Source organism: Chaetomium tenue, assembly GCF_020726465.1.
Source record: "Chaetomium tenue strain MPI-SDFR-AT-0079 chromosome Unknown F5144scaffold_5, whole genome shotgun sequence".
Taxonomy (NCBI): Eukaryota; Fungi; Ascomycota; class Sordariomycetes; order Sordariales; family Chaetomiaceae; genus Chaetomium; species Chaetomium tenue.
This window is the reverse complement of record NW_027117333.1, coordinates 1514777-1535396: the sequence shown is the minus strand read 5'-3', so window position 1 is coordinate 1535396 and position 20620 is coordinate 1514777. Positions and strand designations below refer to the sequence as shown.

The 20620-nt window shown below is 59.6% G+C and overlaps 9 protein-coding genes across 9 annotated transcripts; 5 read left to right on the top strand and 4 right to left on the bottom strand.

The window, feature by feature from the left end:
- Positions 1–13: 13 nt before the first annotated feature.
- F5144DRAFT_285604 (concanavalin A-like lectin/glucanase domain-containing protein) lies at positions 14–1593 on the bottom strand. The gene has a single exon (XM_066783752.1). The coding sequence runs from the start codon at positions 1365–1367 to the stop codon at positions 180–182; it is 1188 nt and encodes a 395-aa protein (XP_066641216.1). The 5' UTR covers positions 1368–1593; the 3' UTR covers positions 14–179.
- Positions 1593–2383, top strand: F5144DRAFT_285609 (uncharacterized protein). Its single transcript, XM_066783753.1, has one exon. The coding sequence runs from the start codon at positions 1819–1821 to the stop codon at positions 2236–2238; it is 420 nt and encodes a 139-aa protein (XP_066641215.1). The 5' UTR covers positions 1593–1818; the 3' UTR covers positions 2239–2383.
- A 445-nt stretch (positions 2384–2828) lies between these two features.
- On the top strand, positions 2829–4557 carry F5144DRAFT_577001 (uncharacterized protein). Its single transcript, XM_066789174.1, has one exon. It carries the CDS (start codon positions 3105–3107, stop codon positions 4077–4079), a length of 975 nt encoding a protein of 324 aa, XP_066641214.1. The 5' UTR covers positions 2829–3104; the 3' UTR covers positions 4080–4557.
- Positions 4558–7277, bottom strand: F5144DRAFT_535740 (rRNA processing/ribosome biogenesis-domain-containing protein). Its single transcript, XM_066787043.1, has 2 exons — positions 6646–7277; positions 4558–6591 (listed from the first exon to the last, which is right to left on the bottom strand). Exons 1-2 carry the CDS (start codon positions 6982–6984, stop codon positions 4609–4611), a joined length of 2322 nt encoding a protein of 773 aa, XP_066641213.1. The 5' UTR covers positions 6985–7277; the 3' UTR covers positions 4558–4608.
- Positions 7278–7405: 128 nt separating this feature from the next.
- Positions 7406–11440, top strand: F5144DRAFT_631085 (uncharacterized protein; the record flags this gene model as incomplete). The annotated part of the gene is made up of 4 exons (XM_066792446.1): positions 7406–7602; positions 7683–7803; positions 7875–10714; positions 10769–11440. The coding sequence occupies exons 1-4, from the start codon at positions 7600–7602 to the stop codon at positions 11438–11440; spliced, it is 3636 nt and encodes a 1211-aa protein (XP_066641212.1). The 5' UTR covers positions 7406–7599.
- Positions 11441–11666: 226 nt separating this feature from the next.
- F5144DRAFT_631084 (dihydrofolate reductase-like domain-containing protein) lies at positions 11667–12706 on the top strand (the record flags this gene model as incomplete). The annotated part of the gene is made up of 1 exon (XM_066792445.1): positions 11667–12706. The coding sequence occupies exon 1, from the start codon at positions 11831–11833 to the stop codon at positions 12704–12706; it is 876 nt and encodes a 291-aa protein (XP_066641211.1). The 5' UTR covers positions 11667–11830.
- On the bottom strand, positions 12348–13857 carry F5144DRAFT_535734 (ubiquinol-cytochrome C chaperone-domain-containing protein). The gene is made up of 2 exons (XM_066787042.1): positions 13388–13857; positions 12348–13327 (listed from the first exon to the last, which is right to left on the bottom strand). Exons 1-2 carry the CDS (start codon positions 13821–13823, stop codon positions 12810–12812), a joined length of 954 nt encoding a protein of 317 aa, XP_066641210.1. The 5' UTR covers positions 13824–13857; the 3' UTR covers positions 12348–12809.
- Positions 13858–13880: 23 nt separating this feature from the next.
- On the bottom strand, positions 13881–15960 carry F5144DRAFT_576995 (thiolase-like protein). Its single transcript, XM_066789173.1, has 3 exons — positions 15267–15960; positions 14401–15123; positions 13881–14346 (listed from the first exon to the last, which is right to left on the bottom strand). The coding sequence occupies exons 1-3, from the start codon at positions 15735–15737 to the stop codon at positions 14185–14187; spliced, it is 1356 nt and encodes a 451-aa protein (XP_066641209.1). The 5' UTR covers positions 15738–15960; the 3' UTR covers positions 13881–14184.
- A 354-nt stretch (positions 15961–16314) lies between these two features.
- Positions 16315–19856, top strand: F5144DRAFT_285344 (OPT oligopeptide transporter protein-domain-containing protein). The gene is made up of 8 exons (XM_066783749.1): positions 16315–17222; positions 17401–17723; positions 17777–18116; positions 18172–18390; positions 18435–18630; positions 18687–18892; positions 18944–19185; positions 19263–19856. Exons 1-8 carry the CDS (start codon positions 16540–16542, stop codon positions 19751–19753), a joined length of 2700 nt encoding a protein of 899 aa, XP_066641208.1. The 5' UTR covers positions 16315–16539; the 3' UTR covers positions 19754–19856.
- Positions 19857–20620: the final 764 nt, after the last annotated feature.

Here is a 20620-nt window from a genome sequence, read left to right as displayed (position 1 = left end):
CCCAACTGTTATTGAATTGCAAGCCACAACAAGGACATGGGCGCTGAGCAATCGAGGGTATCCCCAAAGCCAAAACTCGATATTGAAACCAGCCAAGATATATAATTCCAAAAAAGACCACAAGCCTACGTAGGAATCAAGCAACCGCCCACCCCCGAGACGCCAGCCAGACCCGAGCTCTAAACCAACAACCCCGACGAAAACAGCGCCATAACCAGCACCACGGCCGTCGGCACCCACACAAGCCTCCCAGCCCCAGTCTCCCTAGTCCCTATAGCAGCATTGTTCCACAACATGACGGGCTTCCCTAGCTGCGGCGTCTCGTCAACACTGCACACGGCACCGCACCCCTTCTGGGTCTTACCAGCGCCATCATCATCCCTCTTGATTTTGCTGGCCCCGGTAGCCAGCGCGGGGTCGGTGTTGTTGTACATGATCTCCAGCCACTGGATCTGCAGGTAGGCGGCATCGAGCAGCGTCATGTTGCCGGTCCACTTGCCGCCGTCGCTCCAGACATTCAGGATGACGTTGCTCTCGTCGCGGGGCGCCTGGAACGCGATCTGGGCCGTCATCTCGTCGTTGACGTACCAGGTGGTCAGGCCGGGGGTCCAGTCCATGCGGTGCTCGGCCCAGGCGGTCCAGTCGAGCCCGCCGGGCATGGTGGCGTTGCGCGTGGCCTCGGTTATGACCTCGCCGTCGTCGGTGTAGGCGGGCTGGTTGGTGTAGTGCATGACGTTGCGCGGGTCGGCGGTGCGGATCTCGAGGTCCGCCTCCTGCACGTCGGCCAGCGTCTTGGCGCCGCGGTACGTGAACATGCCCGTGATGGCGCCCGCCGCGCCCACGGTGCGCGCCCGCATCCGCAGCGAGAGGTACTTGAAGCTTTTCGAGGTGGACTCGATCTCGGCGGCCGTCTGGAAGCCGCGCAGGCGCTGCGTGCGCAGGGTGAGGTAGGTCTGCGAGGACGGGTTGGGCTCCGTGTTCGCTTCGATGTAGACGTTGTTGGGCGAGTTGGACATGGTGACGGTGGAGTCGCCGCGCGCGTTGTTGCTGTTATTCCAGCTGCCGAGCCACCAGAAGCTAGTCCATTCTTCGCTCTTGAAGTAGTCGCTGGTCACGGGCGCGCTGGGGCTGGACTCTAGGTCCTGGACGACGGCCGGCACACCGGCATAGTCGGCGAGGCTGCGGAAATCGAAGAAGCGGTGGTGTGTGAAGTAGGTGCTTGTATCGTCGTTACTCCGGTAGCAGCCGCATTGTGAATCATCCGTTAAGGTAGGTTCTGCTATAGCCAAGGGGCCAAAAGCGGCGATGAACAACACCAGCGAGGACAGAGAGGCAGGCAGAGACGATATCTGTTTTATCAACTCCATCGTCACCTGCTGTGGGTTGAGTACCCAGAGAATATCCGCAGGGAGATGGATATACACGGGGGTTATCAAGTCCAGGGAGGTTATAAGTCCTCAGCTGTGGAACACGTGCCGAGCTGTCACTGACGCGGGACGGGAGATGACATGCGGGAAGAGCACATGGAAGTTGAGAGAGACGAAGGGGGTGGATCCCGCTCTGGGGTGGATGGAATCATATACACACGGAGAAAAATGTGAGCCAGAAGGATGGGATGGGCTTCATATCCGCCATGGTAACCATGCTTGGCCACTCAAAAAGCAAGCCTGGTTCAGGCAGCCTCTCTTGCATTGGACTGGCCTCGACCTTGACGCGAGGACTTTTCCAGAAAAGGCTGTAGGTATTCCGGAACGTGCCATTGCATGGATGGTTTGCGTTGTGGTCTTCAGCCAGTTGCTCGAGTGAATCTATTGGTCAATGCCTTGGGGGGCACACCGGCGATCCAGACTCAGCGATGGCAACGGCGCATCAGGGCTACAGCACCAGGCGGCCCGGACCTGGTTGCTCATCCCAGCGAATCGGTGTCAGTCCGCATGTGAGTACAGCATGCCATGGAAAACGACCGACGTGCCAGGATCAGCATTTTGCCATACAAGGTGTGCGTATTTTGCAGCAGGTTGGCGGGCAGCGATATATCCGGCTAAAGAGAGGCCGGGTGGACGGCCTAAAAATGGACGAGATAAAGAGCGAGCTCGGCCAGATATTGATGGAGGCTCTCGCCGATCCTACGATGGACCCCAAATCCAGGGTAGCACTTGCTGTAAGGATGCGACGTTGGCCACTTGCGCTATCGTAGTCGTCGCAGTCGTCTTGTTAGTCCCGGGGATGCAGGTCTGAAGATGAAACGGGCGAGTATAAGAAGCGGAGGCGGTCTTGTCGATGACTTCCTGTTTCTGCCCAGGATGGACAGTTGGGCATCTGCCATCGATTGCGTATGACGCGTAAATCCGCGGCAGACCGAAGATGCCGGATGTCAGGTTGAAGGGTTATTCCACCAGACCGGGAAACACACAATGCCACATTGTGACATTACATACAACCAACTCGGAGACTCGCCGAGACCGACCCGCTCGGGTTGCTGCAGATGACAGGCGGCTCAAAATGAAGAAGAGATCTCTGGAAATATACTAGCGGTGATGGTCTTTGATTTCACAGATAAGAAATGTGGCGGTCAATGCATGGCCAGCTTCCCGCTGATTAGAAAAAAGGGTTGGAGATAGGTAGGAAGCTGAGAACCCAATCAGGCAGGAAGGAAAGAGCAACGGTTTAAGCTTCGGGGATTTTGGCGATCGGGCAGAACGGCAGTGCCTGGCATTCGGCAGCGGCCCGACGAGCTGCTTCCTGCTCGAACCCACGCTCTAGGCTTGGCATGCAAAAACCCGATCGCTTGGCACACACGGCCCGATTATCACATAAACCCGGTTAACGTCGGAATTCCAGTTCCATCCCCCAAAACTGTCACTCCTTTGCATCTCGGCTACGTGCATTCCTTTCTCCAACTTCAAAACCATCTCCACCTAGGTCAACGAGGCGCGAAGGGAGGACAACACCAAGTTTGGACACTTTATGAACGATTCAGTTATCAATTCTTCTATCCATTGCTCACGGCACTCGGTGCTGTCGGCATGCGATCCTTGACAATCTGAATCTAAACTTCGACCTACCTTCTCCCCCCTCCAAACTCCGAGTGGGATAGCTTCACCATGTCATCCTCTGCTACAGCCGAATCTTCGGGTCTTCCACCCGAGGCACAAGCCGAGAAGCCACACCAGAGCCCTGCGCATGAGCCAGAGCAAGTGCCAGAAACAGCCGAAGCACAGGAGACGGAATCACCCATCGAAGCGCAAGGCTCCCCGTCCCCTTCAGATTCCCATTCCGAGGGCGAGTACTCCGGATCCGACGACGACGAGCAGCGCGACCCGAACCCTACCAACAAGGCAACACAGCCACCACTTCCGAACGAACCTCTCCCCGACAACGACAACACCGGGCCTCCACTCCCCAACGAACCTCTACCCTCCGATCCCACTGCGCCGCCCCTCCCTGCGGAGCCGATACCCGAGCCCGAAGACGACGGATGGGAGTTCCACTGGAACCCCAACGACCAATCCTACTGGTTCTACAGCCGCTTCACCGGCGCGTGGCAAAAGGAGAACCCACGAGTACCCGTCGCGGGCGCACCCACCGCGGGCCCCCCAACCACAACCCCAGCCGCCCCCGTCCCAGCACCGCCACCCACCGACGGCACCACAACCCTCAGCAACCCGACCTCGATCGCGGGTGGCTACAACCCCGCCATACACGGCGACTACGACGAGAACGCGTGGTACGCGCAAAACCTCCACGGCGGCGCCGACCCAACCGGCACCACCACCACCGCCAGCACAACCGGCGGCGCGGCGGGCGGCGACGAGTACGCCTCCGCGGGCTTCTTCAACCGCCACACGGGCCAGTGGCAGACGCCGGAGCAGGGGGCGGAGCGGCACTCGGACGAGGCCAAGAGCCGGCGGCAGATGCGCGCGTTTTTTGATGTCGACGCCGCCGCCAACATGCATGATGGTCGGAGTCTGAAGGCGGAGCGCTCGGGGATCAAGCCGAGTCGTTCGGAGCTGAAGGCGTTTAAGGAGAAGAGGAGGGCGAAGAAGGAGGAGAAGCGGAGGGCGTGGTTGAGGGATTGAGTTCTTCTTTTTTTCTCTTTTCTTTGGGGAAGGGGGCGGTTCTTTTAGGGGATAATGGCCTTTGGTTTCGTCGTTACTACTTACTGGCTGCGGATTTATACTGGTTTTCTTTGGTGGGGCCGGCACGGTGAGCTGAGGTTTATTCTACCATTCCCGCTAACCGACTGGATGAGGGTTTATCTACCTTGGGTAAGTTCGGAAGGAAGGGTGTGTGCGATACCTGTTTCTCCTCTTGTAGGCATTTTCACGGACACGGCTGGGCTGGGCGCAATGCGCAAACAGGCAATGGCAATGGCGACGGCAGTGGTATAGGCGTTTGAGAGTTTGGGGTGGTGATTTAAGATGGCAGACACGGACTAGGGCGTGGCCACGGAGCAAGTCGGTCTCAAGAAGAGGCGACGATATCGGTAGATGGGGAAGCATTTTTCGGGGCTGCGTCAGACTTGTGAACAATAAACACGAATAGCAAGATTTATTATACTCTATATACGCCCGATGCCCAAGTCTCGGGTCTGGCTACATCACTCGCTCATTCCTCGTCTTCCTCCTCATCGTCCAAAGTCATATCAATCTGGACGCTCCCCTCACTGTCACTCTCATCCCCGCTCTCCTCCCCATCGGTCGGTTTCGCCTTGGGCATAACAGCCACTTGCGCTGCCGCTGCCTTCCCCGTGTCAACCCGCTTCGGCGGCTTGCCCGCTTCGACCTCAAACAGCTCATTCTTGCGCTTCAGCGGCGACGCCGGCCGCACCGGCACCCCTTGTGTCTCCTGCGCGGTGCTAGTGACCACTGCAAAGGGGTTGGCACTCTCCGCCGGGGCCGAGCTCTGATCCACGTCCATAGCATCCGGTCCCCAGCCGCTGGTTACCTTTCCTGTCCCCTTCTCCGCATCAACTCCCTCTTCATCCTCTTTCACAACCTCCTCCCCCCCGTCCCTTCCCTCACCCATCTCCCCATCCATCTCCTCGCCCACCTCCCCATCCCCCTCACCACTCCACCCCCCAACCTCCACCTCCCCTTTCCCACCCCCACCCCCCCTCACCAAATTGCTCCTCACCACCTCCACCGCCTGCTCCCCCGGAAACCTCCTCACCAAAAACGGCAGCACGCTCGCATAATACCGCCCGCGGCTGTCGCGGAACGGGTGCAGGCAGCTGGCCAGCATGGCGTCGCGGCTGTGCGAGAGGATCGCCGTGCGGTCCAGCAGCCCGCGCAGGTCGGGCGCGAGGTTCCGTTGGGGGAGGTGCGAGAGGAAGAGCGGGAGGAGGGTGGTCGCGGCGGTGAGGTGCGGGCGGTGGGTGAGGGGGGAGGGGGAGAGGGTTGGGGTGGGGGTGGGGTTGGTGAGGTAGGCGTCGGCGTTGGTGAGGGTGGAGGTGGTGGAGTTGGGGTTGGGTTTTTGGGCGGGTTGGGTTGTGGTGGTCGTGGTGGTTGTGGGGGGGTTGGGGTCGAGGTGGCCGGTTGAGAGGAGGATGTCGCGGCAGGTGGATTGGATTAGTGGCGCGAGGGAGTCGACGGTGAGTTTGGGGAGGGTTGGGCCCGAGAGGAGGAGGAGTTGGTTGGTGAGCGTGTAGGCGGTCTCGCGCATGGTGGGGATGTGCCGGCTCGCGGTGGAAACGCGGACCATTTGGTCGAGGATGTCGGTGACGAGGGGGACGGCGTTCTCGTGCAGACGGCGGACGAGGGCGTGGTGCAGGCGGAGGACGGCGATGTGGATATCTGGCAGGGCACTCCACAGCTCGGCCTTCTCGTCTCTCCCGATGGCGGGGTTTGTTTCGATCGAATCCTCGGAGCCAGAGGGAGGCGCTACGAGTGTTACCCTCGCGGTCAGGTCAATAATCTCCCCAAGCGGGACTGTGACGGGGGCCTTGGTCGGGTTGTTGAAGTACTGGGCGAGGAACTCGAGCAGGCCAATGAGTCTCTCCGCGCCAGCCTGTACGCCACTCCAAGATGGCAAGTCCTCGTCTGAATCACCTCCTGAAGGCTCAGGGCCAGGGCGAACTGCCTGACTTCTATACCCGGTAGTTGACTCCCAAGACTCGACCACAGCACGGAAGATCTGGTCAACCGTACCGTGGGAGTCTAGGATTGTTGACCGAATAGCCTTCACCCACTCCTCGCTGCTGCCGTTTTTGGGCGCAGTGTACGACAAGAGAACAAACAATCGGCGGGAGCTCTCCCTTAAGCTCTGAGGCACAATAACATCGTCAGACGAAGTCGGGGCAATGTAAGCCCTGAGAGCAGCCTTCATTTGGGGGGCGGACGGCCGCAGGGTCGTCGGGTAGAGGACCACAAGCTTGGACAAAGAGCAGGCGACAGTGTCGATGAAGGATGTCGGCACCTTCGGAGGCCCACCCGAGGCAGGGGCCTTGATGAGTTGCAGGCAGGCCGTCACGTAGCTTGGGAGTGTCGGGGTGACCATCTCCCTCACCAGGGTCTGGTAGCCCTGGAGCAGCACGTAGATTTTGGTTAAGGTGACGATGCATAGCTCTTTTGAGGCCAGCGGGTCAGGTTTCTAGGAATTGTCAGTCTCTTTCGTTCCCAGACCCAGATTGGCGATTTCACAAACCTGCAGCACCCCAATCAAGCCCCTAAGCCAGGCGTCTGATGCCCGGAGGCTTTCCCATCCTCCCACGTCGATGACGGCCTTGATTAGACACACAGCAGCGAAGCGGCCTGCAGGATTCTTGCCGGTCAAGAGGGTTGTGATGTGCGTCTTGAGCTTGTGGACTAGCATTGGCGTCTCTGATGACTTGTCCTTAGCCTTATTTGCATCCTGGGCTGCAGACAATGGCCCGCCGCAGCGAAGCACATGGTTGACGAGCAAAGGACAGAGGCGCGGGAGGTCATCAACGGGCGTTGAAGCCAACCTACGGCAGAGAACCTTCAAATCGGGCGGCGCAGCCATGTCGAAGTGTGCTGGTCTGTCCGGTTTGGCGACCTTGGGAAGGACAAAAGTTGGATGTTGAAGAAATCGTCGGCTTATCGTTTGAAATTTAAGATTATCGATACAGAAGTTCAACAATAATTTTGAAATATTGACTTGGGAAGATGGACATTGATGAGAGATATGTACTTAGATGCCCCAAAACACTGAAGATTAGGTTGGAGATGTGCTCCAAAAGAGCCACAATCGCAACCGGCAATTCTTCTCACAACACCTTCACACATGAAATCGTCTTCCTCTTGAGATTTTTTGTGTTGTTGAAGCTCACCCCTGTAAGTATCGAGTACCAAGACTGGCCAATCCCAATCTGCTGTTGGCCGTTGCATGTGCCAAGTGGGGGCCGCGCAGGGGACTGCCCAATATCTCAATCAAGCCCCATAAGCTTTTTATCTGGCCCCGGTATTAGTGCCTGTCCATCATCGATCCGCCATAATCCCCTGACGAACACCCACCGCCTCGAGATCCCAAGCAACATTTGCTAAACGTACAACCACAATACTCGCAAGGACTTTTTCCGTCCGCATGCCTTGTGGAATCAAGTCATCGTAGTGCGAGTTGGCTTTCCAACAAGGCAACATGGTAATACCTCCTCCCGCCCGTTACTGTTTCGAGTCCCCCAAGTAAGGCCCGCCGCTGACGAAACCGACCCATCTACCTAGCCCGACGCAGTCAAGGCCGCGCATTATATCCAACAGCTCGACGATGCCCGTTGCGACGAGAATTGGGATGCCGTGCCCGAGTTGATCCGCAAAGTGCGGAAGCACGCCCCAGACCGGTCCTGTACGCCTCTCCCCGTCAACCCCCACCCTCCTCCCCAACTCCGAACTGACCTCCCCCTCCCCCCTGGCTAGGCCTCACCCTGACCGCCGAAATCGAACACGCCATCGCCAAAGCGAACCTCAAACCGACCCCCACCGCCCGAGCCACCTCCGCCGACAGCACCGCCCGCTCGTCCACGGGCTCGACCACCCCCGCCGGCCTCGAAGCAGCGAACCACCTTCCCTTCCTCCTCACCGCGATCGACGCCGAGTCCCACCGGCCCGAGGACCGCTTCCAAGCCCGCGTCTGCGCAGGGTGGCTACTCTGGGTACTCCGCGAGTACCCGGCCGCACTCGCCCGCCTGCCACGCACGCTCCTCGACACCGAACCCACTTCCGAAGAAGGCGGCGACGGCAACACCAACAACCCCACCAACAACGACAGCGGCCTCCCCAGCAGCCCCTCCGAATGGACCAAAGTGTGCGGCCTCAAGGCCGCCTATCTCCGAGCCAACTGCCTCGCGCGGGACGGGCAGCGCGAGGGGGCGCTGGACGCCTTCGAGGCGGCGCTGCCGGCACTAGCGGCCGTGTGGGCGGCGGGGCCCGGCGACGCGCGCCAGCAGACGCGCTACTGGGCCGAGCTCTTCCTGACCGAGTACTGCATGCTCGCCGCCCAGGCCCTGCGCGAGGGCGTGCGCTCGCTAAGCGGGCCGGACTCGTTGGGCTGTTTCCGTACGTGGGCAAGGTATTGGTCGGCTGTGGGGAAGGGTGGGCCTGTGCCGGGCGGGTATGGGTTTCGGGGGTCGGTGCCGCGGCGGAAGGTCTGGGGGGAGTATTATTTTGCGGTGTCGGAGGTTTTGCAGGGGGATTTGCCGTTTCCGACGGGGTATTCGGCTGTAGGGGGCGGTGGGGAGAATTCGGCGCGGGGCCGGCTAAGGGCGGAGCTGAAGCAGGTGGAGGCGGCGTATCAGGGGCTGTTGTATGGCGAGACGAAGTTCCCTAGGGCGGACGAGGAGCGGCAAGAGGTGGAGGAGTTTGTGCGGCGGATGATGCAGAATTGGGAGATCCTCAACGGGCGGGGGTGGAAGGAGCATGAGTTGGGTGCTGGCGGGAGGGAGGCGCTATGTCGGGGCACGCTGGAAAGTCTGTATGGCGCCGCGGCGAAGACGTACCACTCGACGGCGGTCTTGAGGCACCTGTTTACCGTCCATCTCGCCGTGGCCGAATTCGACCTGGCTTTCATGGCGTTCGACTCGTGGCTTGAGCTGGTCAAGAAGGGCAAAGCGCGGGTGGAAAAGACGGGCCACCGTGAGCCTGCCCTGGACAGCAACGCGATCGTGTTGGAGACTATCTCGACTGGCATCGTGGCTCTGTGCCGGTTCGGTAGCAGGGAGGCGGCGGAGAAGGCGCACAAGCTAGGAGAGGAGCTCGAGGACATGGTCGAGGAAGAGGAGCGCCGTGATTCGGACACGGCCGATCCAGATAACGAGGTTCCGCCGAATATCCTGGCCGTGGCGTGGCAGTCGGTTGGGTTGGCTCAGGCCGAGTGGGCGCGGATGACGTACGACCCCGAGTCTCGCTCCACGGTCCAGGAGAAGGCGATTCAGTGCCTGGGAAGGTCACTGTCGCCCCGCTTCGGTCAAGCCGTCGACGCCCGGGGCGTGTTTGCTCTGGGCGTGCTGTTCGCCGAGCAGCGCAAGCTGTCGGCGTCCATCGAGCTGGTCAAGACGGCGCTTCTTACTGAGAAGTCTCTCAGCACAAGCCAGGAGCTGCGTCTGGGGCCATATTGGCGGGAACGGTCGCTTATCCCTCTCTGGCACCTTCTGGCACTCATGCTCAGTGCCCGACAGGAGTATGTCATGGCTGCCAGGGCCTGCGAGGGCGCTATCGAGCAGTTCAAGGACCCGCACGTGTTGTTTGGGAGCAGACACTTGGACGGTGGCGTCCGGAGCGAGCACCTCAAAGAGGCCGGGATCAAGGACAAGTCGGGCGATGGCATCGTGGACGAGATGGACGACTACGAAAAGGAGAGCATTCTACAGATTAAGATGACGCAGCTTGCCATCCTGGAGGTGATTGAAGGCCCTGCTGTCGCCGTCAACGCCAGCACGGAGCTGCTCACTCTATTCCCACGGCTGTTTGGCGACCTGGAACAAAAGGTTGAACTCTCCAAAGCAGAGCCGCCCAAGACATCTGCCACACTACGCAGCTTCAGAGGCAGTGTCTTCGGCAGCAAGCACGAAAAGGCCCATCCGAGGCAAAGCGTCGTGAACAACGAGAAAGTAGCGACGATACAGCCCCGGCCGCAGACCACACAAACAACCCAAAGCGCCGCAACCACGGTCCAATCGTCTAGCGACGCGGCCGACCCGTACTCAAGCCGCAGGTCGACCAAGTCGGCCAAGTCGGACGACATCAAGCGAACCCGTAACAGCCTGCGCAAACGGGATCGCAGCGGCAGTCGGGCTCGCGCACTCAGCACGGGGGGTCCGCCAGTACCCCCGATCGACGGGGACAAATATTTTGCCGCCTTTGACGAGCGGGGCCTGCCCAACTACTTCCCCCCGAAGCAAACGGTGGAACCCCCCAGGGAAGCCTCTGGCAGGTCTTCATCCCGCTCGAGGACAGAAGTGGCAGCCGGGCAGGTGACTCCGGCGTTCTCGCCGCTACTGCCATTCGTCCAGTTCTCGCCCGACCATAACCGGCGGCGGAGGAAGGCGATCCTGGTGAAGGTGTGGTTGGTGATCGCGGGGTTCTATCGCCGGGCGGGACTGCTCGACGACGCAAGCAAGGCGGCTGCTGAGGCCCAGAGTGCTGCGCAGGGCCTCGAGGCGGACGTGGTGAACGAGGCCTCGGTGGCGTTGTCGGTGCGGCAGGTTGGCTGGGGGATGGAGAAGAGCGCCGAGGAGGTCCTCGCGGATGTCTGGGCTGAGGTAAGTTCTGCGATATGAATATGGCATCCAAAGGCCGACGCTAACTACGCACAGAAAGGAGAGCTCTCCCTTGCCCGCGAGCGGCCATATCAGGCGCGCGCCGACTTTGAGACGGCGCTTACGCACTTCCCCGACCACCCCGGCGCCATCGTCGGGCTCTCTAACATTCTCTTGGATATCTACACAGAAAAGCTGCTCCCGCCACCCGCGGTGCCGGGGCTGGACCTTGGCAAGCTGTCTCTCGGCGGCGACAGCATCTTCACCTCCACGCCCGACTCAAACACCCCCCTCGCAGCCCGCAGCAAAGAGACCCGGACAACCCCCGCGCTACCATCCGCGCCCCTCGGCCTAGGACCAACGTGGCCCCAACCCAAGCCGCAACCCGCCGAAGTCCTCGTCAACGGCCGCCCCATATCCCCACCCGCGGCAGCCCCCTCGCCATCATCATCACTCCTCGGCACGCCACTTCCACCGCCGCACAAGGCCACCTCGCTGCCGCTCAACGACCGGCTGGCGGCGCGCGACCGCGCCTACGGCCTGCTCTCGGCCCTGACCAAGCTGGGCAGCGGGTGGGGCTGCTCCGAGGCCTGGTTTGCGCTGGCGCGCGCGTACGAGGAGAGCGGCCAGCTGGATAAGGCGCGGAGTGCGCTGTGGTGGACGGTGGAGCTGGAGGATGGGCGTGGGGTGCGGGGGTGGGAGGTGGTGGGGGGTGGGTATGTGTTGTAGGTGTAGGAGGTCTGTTGAGGTGATACATATGGCTTGGTTGTGTGGGGATCGTGCTTGTGTTGGTTAGGGGAGATATAGTAATGATAGATTTGGGGGTGAGATGGGAATATAGACTTGTAATGAGCGGCTTGAGTTCGGAGTGTGGTGTGTTGTGTTGCTCAGGGGCATGCGGTCTCCTTGATTCGGCCAATAATGGCATATAAAAATGCCGGTTGATGCCCCACCTCTTAGTTGCACTTTGCACTCCCTTGGGTCTCAACTCACGACTCTCAACTTGACAACCCCAACTTTCATAACCAGACAACCTAAGCAAACGCAACCTACCCAACTTAACACTCGCTGCCACCAAACCAAATCTATCAAAACCACCCGCAAAGCCAACCACCCACCATGGCAGCAACAACAGCCACCACCGCCCTCCCCGAGCTCACCCTCATCGTCGCGGCCACGCAGCAAATGGGCATCGGCCGCAACGGCGCCCTCCCCTGGACCGGCCTGCGCCGGGAGATGGCCTACTTTGCGCGCGTCACCAAGCGCGTGCCCTCTACTACTGCTCCCCCCACCTCCACACCCACCCCCCCACCAACCGCACCCGTACCCACGCAAACACCAACACCAACCCAGGGCACAGGTCAACCACAACCACAAGTGCAAAACGCCGTCGTAATGGGCCGCCGCACGTGGGAGAGCATTCCGCCGCGCTTCCGCCCGCTGCCGGGGCGGCGCAACGTGGTGGTGTCGCGCTCGCTGCCCAGTTCGCCGCCGCCGGCGGAGGGGGTGCTGGTTGTTAGGGGGTTGGAGGAGGCTTTGCGGGCTGTTGGTGGTTCTTCTTTTCCTTCTAGGTTTGGCTCTTCTGTTGGTGGTGGTGGTGGTGCGGGGGGTGCGGCTGGGGGTGCTCCGGGGGGTGGTGATGGGGGTGTTAGGGTTGGGGGTGGTGCTGCGGGTGGTGAGGGTAGTGGTGAAGGAGTTGGGGCTGCTACTGGGGCTGCGTCGGGGAGGGTGTTTGTCATCGGCGGGGCGCAGATCTATCGCGCGGCACTGGAGATGCGGGAGGCGAGGCGGGTGTTGCTGACGCGGGTGCGCACGGCGTTTGAGTGTGATACCTTTTTCCCGCTGTGCTTGCCCGAGTCCGGGGTGGCGGAGAAGGGGTGGCGGCGGAGCGGGCAGGCGGAGATGGATGCGTGGTTGGGGGAGGAGGTGCCGAGGGGCGTGCAGGAGGAGGCGGGGACGGAGTATGAGTTTGAGATGTGGGAGAGGGTGGATTAATACGGCTGTTGGCCGGCTCGTTGGTTGGAGTGTATATTGTCATGTGTTACAAGTGGTGGTTTTCTCTTTTTTTACAGTGTTATACATGTGTGTACATGTCTTGTCACGACGAGGTAATTCCCACCTGCGCAAACGCCGTCCTCATCGACGCCGTCGGCACATCGACGACCGCAGACTGCGCCCTCAACTCTGGGATCACCTTGACCGCCGAGGCTATATCCTTGTCCTGTAGCTCCCCCAGCTCCCTCAACCCGGACCGCATCCAGGCGACCACGGCGGCCAGCGCCCGGGCATCCACATCCTCCCGCGCCTTGAACAGGTTCCGCCACACGGCCGAGGCGAGCACGGCGTCGCCCTTGACGATCCCCTCGTCGCAGGCCAGGATCAGGCCGCGCCACTGGACGAACAGGTCCTTCAGGTAGGCCTGGCGGATCATGCGCGAGGTCAGCTCGTGCACGTCCTCCATCTTGGCCTCGGCCTGGTAGAAGAAATGGTTGACCAGCTGCGACTGCCAGGCCTGCTGGGCGGCCGGCTCGAGGCAGCGGAAGCGGACGACGAGCAGGTACATGTGCAGCATGGTGACCTGGGCCCAGGTGCTGAAAGTCGGGAGGAGGTCGAGGTCTGCGGGGAAGCAAGTTGGTTAGTCTGCAAGTCTTGTGCCGGGGAGAAAGAGAGCCATACCGTTATGCCACGTCCCGGCTTTACTTGTGCCAATTTCCTCGCCATCCTCGGTGGTTTTTAGTGTTCCCGCCTTGCGGTCTGCGGCCTCAATGATGTAGTCGGCCTGGGCCGCGCAGGCCTTGTATAGCGCCTCAGTCGCCCCGTAGATGAAGTAGTTGCTATTCCCCGCCGACAAGCTTTCCCGGACGCGGTTGAACAGCATTTCCTTCAAGTTGAACTTCTGTTGGGGTAATGTCGTGTGGAAAGCTCGCCGTGTCGTTCGGCTGGGTGTGTTGGGTATTGTTGCGAACGGGAGGGTGGGGGCAGAGGAAGTCGTTGAGAGGGCACATCGTGATGATGCTGGTAATGGGGTGGCGTCGAGGAAGTTCTGGCGGGAGGGCACTGTTATCCTCTTGGGGAGCCGGCCGAGGCCCGCGCTGCAACCGCGGCAAGCCATTGTATCTGGAGTTGTAGGGAGGGGCGTACAAAGTTCGAAGCTTGTCGCGATTTGGATTCGGCCTTCGACCCAAAAAATGTTGGTTTGGTTGTTCGATAGGGGTTAGGGTTGCGCATGCCTCCGGTAGCATCACCACCACCACCACCCATCCTAACGGACGACGCAAATGAATATGTGAAGATGGTATTGGCTTACAAGTTTTCACTGTTCAATTGAGACTTGAAAGCATGTTGGCTTGGATATTCCGATTCCATCCTACCCCCATTTTGTGGTGGCCACCCATGGCATCCCATTCTCCATCCCTTGTTGTATACAATATACTTACACTAACCACTAACTTACATGAACGCATGTGCCGTGTCTAGTCCAGTTCAGAAAAAACGAGCGAGGCATTAGTGCCCCCAAAGCCAAAGCTGTTGGAAACTGCCACCTTGACCTCCTTCTGTTGCGCCTCGTGGGGCACAAAGTTGAACTGAGCGCCGACATCCGGCTTGGATAAGTTTAGGGTCGGGGGGACGATGTTCTAGTAGTTCTTAGTTAACACTTCCGCAAGGCCCAGGAATCCGGCTACACTCACCTCGGCTATGGCGAGGATTGAAAAGACGGCTTCGATGGCGCCGGCTGCGCCTAGCAAATGGCCGATGGCCCCCTTTGTGCTGCTCGTCGTGATCTTGCTCTCATCCTCAACGCCCTCCTCGCCCATCATCAGCGTCCGGATGGCCATCGCCTCAGCAGTATCGCCGACCAGCGTGCCGGTGGCATGGGCGTTGATGTAATCCACCTGCCCAGGTTTGACCCCGGCGTTTTTCAGCGCTTTCTTCATGGCCGACAGCGCCCCCGACCCATCTTCTCTCGGGGCCGTCATGTGGTATGCATCGCCGCTGCACCCATACCCCTTCAACTCTGCCAGAATCCTGGCACCTCTCCTCTTCGCATGCTCCAGCTCTTCGAGCACCACCACAGCGGCCCCCTCAGCCACCACAAACCCGGTGCGGTCTGCATCAAACGGCCGACAGCTTGCGGGCGGATCGTGGTTAAACGCGGTAGACAACGACCTCGAGCGCCCAAAGCCGGCAAACGTAAGCGGGTGAATGCACGACTCGGCGCCGCCGGCGACCATGACGTCCGCATCGCCAAAGGCAATAAACCGCGCCGCATCCCCAATCGAGTGGGCACCCGTGGTACACGCCGTAGTGGCGGCATGATTCGGCCCACGCAGGCCATAGCGCATGGCAATATGGCCCGCGGCGAGGTTGATCAAGATCTTGGGCACAAACAGCGGCGAGACCTTCTTGTAGCCCTAATCCACCCAGGTCGGGGGACGCACCAGCCCACCAGTCTCAGCAAAAAAGTCCCTACAACAACACACCTTCACATGTCTCACCCCCACAGAGGAAGAAAAGGAAGAGGCAAAGGAAAAGAAGAATAAAGAGGCCAGCCTACCCCTCGGTCAAAAGCGACACTAGTCGCATAAAAGTCGTCCAGGTTCCCGATGCCGCTGCCCAGACACACGCCCGTCATCTCGCGGTCGGCGTCGCAGTCGGGCCGCCAGCCGGCGTCGCGCAGGGCCATCTCGGCGGCGGCGGCGGCGTACTGCGCGAAGGTGGACATGCGGCGCTGGTCTGCGCCATCGAGCCAGTCCGCGGCGCGCCAGAGGCCGTCGTGGTCGTCGCCACCGCTACCCCATACCGCTTCCGCCTTAGAGAGGGTTGGAGTTGGGTCGGTAGGCACGGGCACGATGCCGGCGACGGTGCTGGTGAGGCTGCGCCACTGGGCCTGTTCGGCGGCGTCTCGGCCGCGGTCGGCGACGCTGACGATCCCGGACTCGGAGGCTAGTAGCCGCTGCCAGGTGCGCCGCACCCCCACGCCAAGGGGTGTGATGGCGCCGAGGCCGGTCACGACGACGCGCCGCATGCTGCTGGGGGCATTTCTTGGGGGGGTGGTGTTTGGTTGAAGTGGGGTGTGGCGTTGGGAGAAGTCGAGATAATCTGCCCTTGTTGTGTTGAGCCGAGAAACTGTGATAGCTAAATAGAAGAGAAACTGAAACTGGAAGGTGAAATCGATGATGGATCTCAAAATCACAAAGCTCCTTGCAGCTTTCCCTCGATCTTGGGCACTTAACTTTATTGAGCTTAGCGGCTGCGGGAGCTGCCCAACCGTGCCAACCCCTGTCCGAAACAGAGCTGGTAAAACAGAGCTGACCCCTGTGGGAGCTGATGGCTTGCTTTGTCCGGGGGGCCACTTGGCCGGAAACCGATCTGAATAAGACAACAACAAGCAAATATACGATGACAACTTAAGATACACCAAATAGTTATTTTTCTCGGCAAACTCCCGGATCATCTGAATTGACGGGCTCGGATTTACAATCCCGCCAATTCGGACTAAAAGAGGCATCTGGGATCAACCTTTGGTCTGTCTGGGTCTCACTTTCGGGAGGGGTTACCTTCAGTCCACACTTCAACTCACTTGAGATCATCTTGATTTCATTTTGTTGAGTCGTCGTCCACCAAGCATTAGGTAGTGAGTTTCTGGCGGGTTTGTGGCCAGGACGTCTTCAGTGTCTCCCCTCGAGTGCGGCAACCCAATTCAGCCCAGCGTCTAATCCAACATCGAAACAACATACGTCAAGCTCAAAATGCACCAAACCCGCATTATATGAGATTCCCAACTTCAATCTCATGTTGATACTCGGATAACCTTCCCATACCCGACCATGGCCCCCAAACCCTCAGGCTCAACATCCTCGGATGCGCCTCGTCGACCTCTCCCATCCTCATCAACCCCCCGAGACGAAAGCTCCAAGCCCTCGTCCACATCCCGAACCCCAGGACTGGAATCCCACAGCGCAGGGCCCTCCCGCCCCCAGCCCGGACCTCAACCCCCCGCCCCCGAATCCCCCCTCAGCCACCTCAAAGCCCGCCTCGCCCGCCTCCGCCCCGGCCAATCGGCCGACCACTCCGACCCCGACTCCGAAGACGAGCTTCTGCTCGACCCCAACCTCCCCGCCGACTACTCCCAACGCCACCAACCCCTCCCGCGCCACTCCCTCTCCACCACCGACCACCACCACCACGACGCCATCCCCCTCACCAAACTCCCCTCCATCGACACCGACATCGACTCCGACTCGGACCGCGCCCCCCTCGTAGCCGGCCACGACGCCACCTCCTCCGGTTCAGAGGAAGAGGATGATGATGAGGAGATCGAGGACTCGCCCTACCCGGAGGTGCGCGCCGCCGTCCACCCCTACGACGACCACTCGCTGCCGTGCAATACGGTGCGTGCTTGGGCCATTGGGCTGAGCTTGATCTTTCTGGGGGCGAGTATGAATACGCTGTTTTCGCTGAGGTCGCCGAATATTAGTTTGGGGGCGTTGATTGCGCAGGTTATTGCTTGGTGAGTTCTTTCGTCATTTTCTCTGGTTTTCTTTTTTTTCTTTTTTTTGGGTGGGGGGGGGGGGGGGGGGGGGGGGGGGGGTGGAGAGCGGTTTCGTCTGTGGTTTGTTGTGGTTTGTGCTTGGCTCTACTGGGAGCCATTATAGGGAGGTATTGTTAGGCTAACTTCTTGACTCCAGGCCTTTGGGAAGGGGATGGGCAAGGTTTGTTCCCGACAAGGAGGTAACCCTGCCAATGTTGTGGTTTGGAAAGGGGGTGAGAAGGGGGGTCGGGGTGAAGAAAGTACGACTAAAGCTGAACCCCGGGCCCTTCAACGTCAAGGAGCATGCCATAATCGTCGTCATGGCGAGCGTCTCCTTCTCCGTGGCGTACGCGACCGATATCATCCTCGCCCAGAAGGTGTTTTATAAGCAGGACTTCGGCCTTCTGTGGCAGCTGCTTCTGGTCGTGTCGACGCAGAGTTTGGGCTACGGCATTGCCGGCATGATGAGGCGGTTTTTGGGTGAGTTGGATCCTTGACTTACCACTCGCCCAGTAGAAGTACTAACGACATAGTGTATCCCGCCGCCATGATCTGGCCTGGCAATTTGGTGTCAGTGACCCTCATGAACGCCATGTATGAGAGCAGCGAGGACCGGGACCCGACTATCATTGGCGGATCAATGCCGCGGTACAGGTGGTTCGGCCTGATCACCGTCGGCGCCTTTGTCTACTACTTCATCCCGGGATTCCTAGCCCAATTCCTGAGCTCGTTCGCCTTCATGACTTGGATGGCGCCCAATAGCCCGGTTATCAATCAGCTCTTCGGTTCCAACACCGGTTTGTCACTGTTGCCGATTACTTTTGACTGGACCCAGATTTCGGGCTTTGTTGGCTCACCCTTGATCCCACCATGGTAAGCGCAAACCGAATTTAGCAAGTATGGGCCGAGGGGTTAACAAACACTACAGGCACGCCATTGCCAACACAATGGTCGGCGTGGTCTTCTTCTTCGTCCTCCTCGCGTCTGCTCTCCATTACAGTGGCACCTGGTACTCCCAGTACCTGCCCATGAGCGACTCCAACACGTATGACAACACGGGGAAGCAGTATGATGTGTCTCGTATTCTCTCCGCCGACTACACCCTAGATGTCGAGGCATACAACAACTACTCGCCCCTCTTTCTAAGGTAAGCCCCTATTTTGTCCCTCCAAGACCCCGCTGACAAACCAGCACGACATTCGCCATCTCTTACGGCCTTTCCTTTGCCGCCATCGCCTCTCTGGTCGTGTACACCTACTTGCACCACGGCAAGACCATCTGGCGCCAGTATAAGAGCAGCACAACGGAGAAGCCCGATATCCACATGAAGTTGATGAGGCGATACAAGGAAGCACCAACTTGGTGGTACATGTCGCTTTTCGCTGTGGTGGGCTACATCCTTCCAATCCTGTAATATCCCGTGGTCGCTCACACATGCGCTAGATGCTCCTCATAGGATTCGTGACCGTGCTCGCCTGGCCAACCAACATGACTTGGTGGGCCTTCTTGCTGGCCGTGTTCATCTCCTTCGTCTTCTCCCTCCCGATCGGCATCATCCAGGCGGTTACCAACAACCAGATTGGCCTGAACGTGCTCACGGAGTTCATTTATGGGTACATCCAGCCGGGCCGACCGCTGGCGCTCATGATGTAACCTTCTCTTCCTGTGGTACTCTAGAAGCGCTGATCTGACGCATTTAGCTTCAAAACTTTTGGTTACATCACCATGTCACAAGCCCTGACGTTTGTCTCGGACCTCAAGTTCGGGCACTACATGAAGATCCCGCCGCGCACCATGTTCATGGCTCAGGTCGTCGCCACCACCTTCTCCTGTTTTGTGCAGGTCGTCGTTCTCAACTACGCGCTCAAGAACATCCCCGGCGTGTGCGAGCCCACTCAGCCGGACCACTTTACGTGCCCGGGCGGCCGTGTTTTCTTTTCCGGTAATACTCCTTTTCATACACCCCTCCCCCGCCTCCCCCTGTTGTCCCTGGCCTAACTAAAACGTACCCGTGCCCAGCCTCGGTGATATGGGGCCTCATCGGCCCGGCCCGCATCTTCTCTCCGGGCCAGATCTACTCTTCCCTGTTCCTCTTCTTCATCCTCGGCGCCGTGACCCCCCTCGTAATCTACCTCCTGGCTAAGCGCCGGCCCAAGTCCTTCCTACGTTACCTCATGGCCCCCGTCATCTTTGGGGGCGCCGGTGCCATCCCGCCCGCCACCCCGCTCAACTACCTGTCCTGGGGCATCGTCGGTTTCGTGTTCCAGTTCCTCATCAAGAAGCGCCACTTTGCCTGGTGGAGCCGCCTCAACTTCCTGACCAGCTCGGGTCTGGATCTGGGCCTGGCTCTGAGCACCCTGGTGATCTTCTTTGCATTCACGCTTAGGGAGGTGGAGCCGCCGCAGTGGTGGGGAAATGAGGTGGTCAAGAGCACTATGGATTATAGGGGCGATGCGGTCCAGGTGGTGCTGGGGCCTGGGGAGACCTTTGGGCCGGCTTCATGGGCGTAGCAGGGATAGCTGGACGGGTATAAGAATAGGGACAGATATGAGAAGTCCGTAGCCGGGTTGGCGATGGTACGGTCAAGAGGTTCCCCTCTTACCACCGTACCAACAACCCGTTCGCCTATACCTACTACGAGTACCACACCAATCTCTGTAGAGGAGGGCAGCAATAACCCGATGCCGTCCACCAAAGCACCACACATCCGCACGTATGCACGCACTCACGCATAGGCCGACGTCTAAACCGTCCTTCTCGCCTACGCTGTGCTACACTACCACCGGCAACCGGGATGCAACCCACATCATCCAGGTCCTGAGCCGACGGCGCAATGATGTTGTGGGTGGGTGTTCATGCACACCACCACCTCTGCCGTCACATTCGTGTGACTCGATCCCATTTCCGAGACAGATCCCATCAAATCTTGACCACACCCATCTTCATGACCCCCTAAGAGTATGTCCCGCACACACACACACACATACCACACCGAGTTACAACACACACCACCACACCACACCGGCCCAACCATAGGGCGCGATCGCCGTCTCACCGAGCCCGGAAAGCAGTGAAACAGACACAAAAAAAAAAAAAAAGGAGGACGAACCCCGTCTCATCTCCGTGATTGGCCGTACCCAGTGAAACACACCTCCGAGGAGAGAGGAGAGAAAGAACAAGACCGGGGCTGTTGTCCATCCACACACATACACGTCGGGCAAAATACACACATAGGAGGTGGGCAAAAATGGGCGGGACAGGGATGTCATCAGCTGTTATCTCACCGAAAGTACCCCCCTCTCCGCCCCCCACCGACTGCCGCTCACCTCCCGAAGACGGACTCTTCTTCCTCTCCGGGGCACCGATCGCCTTGTATT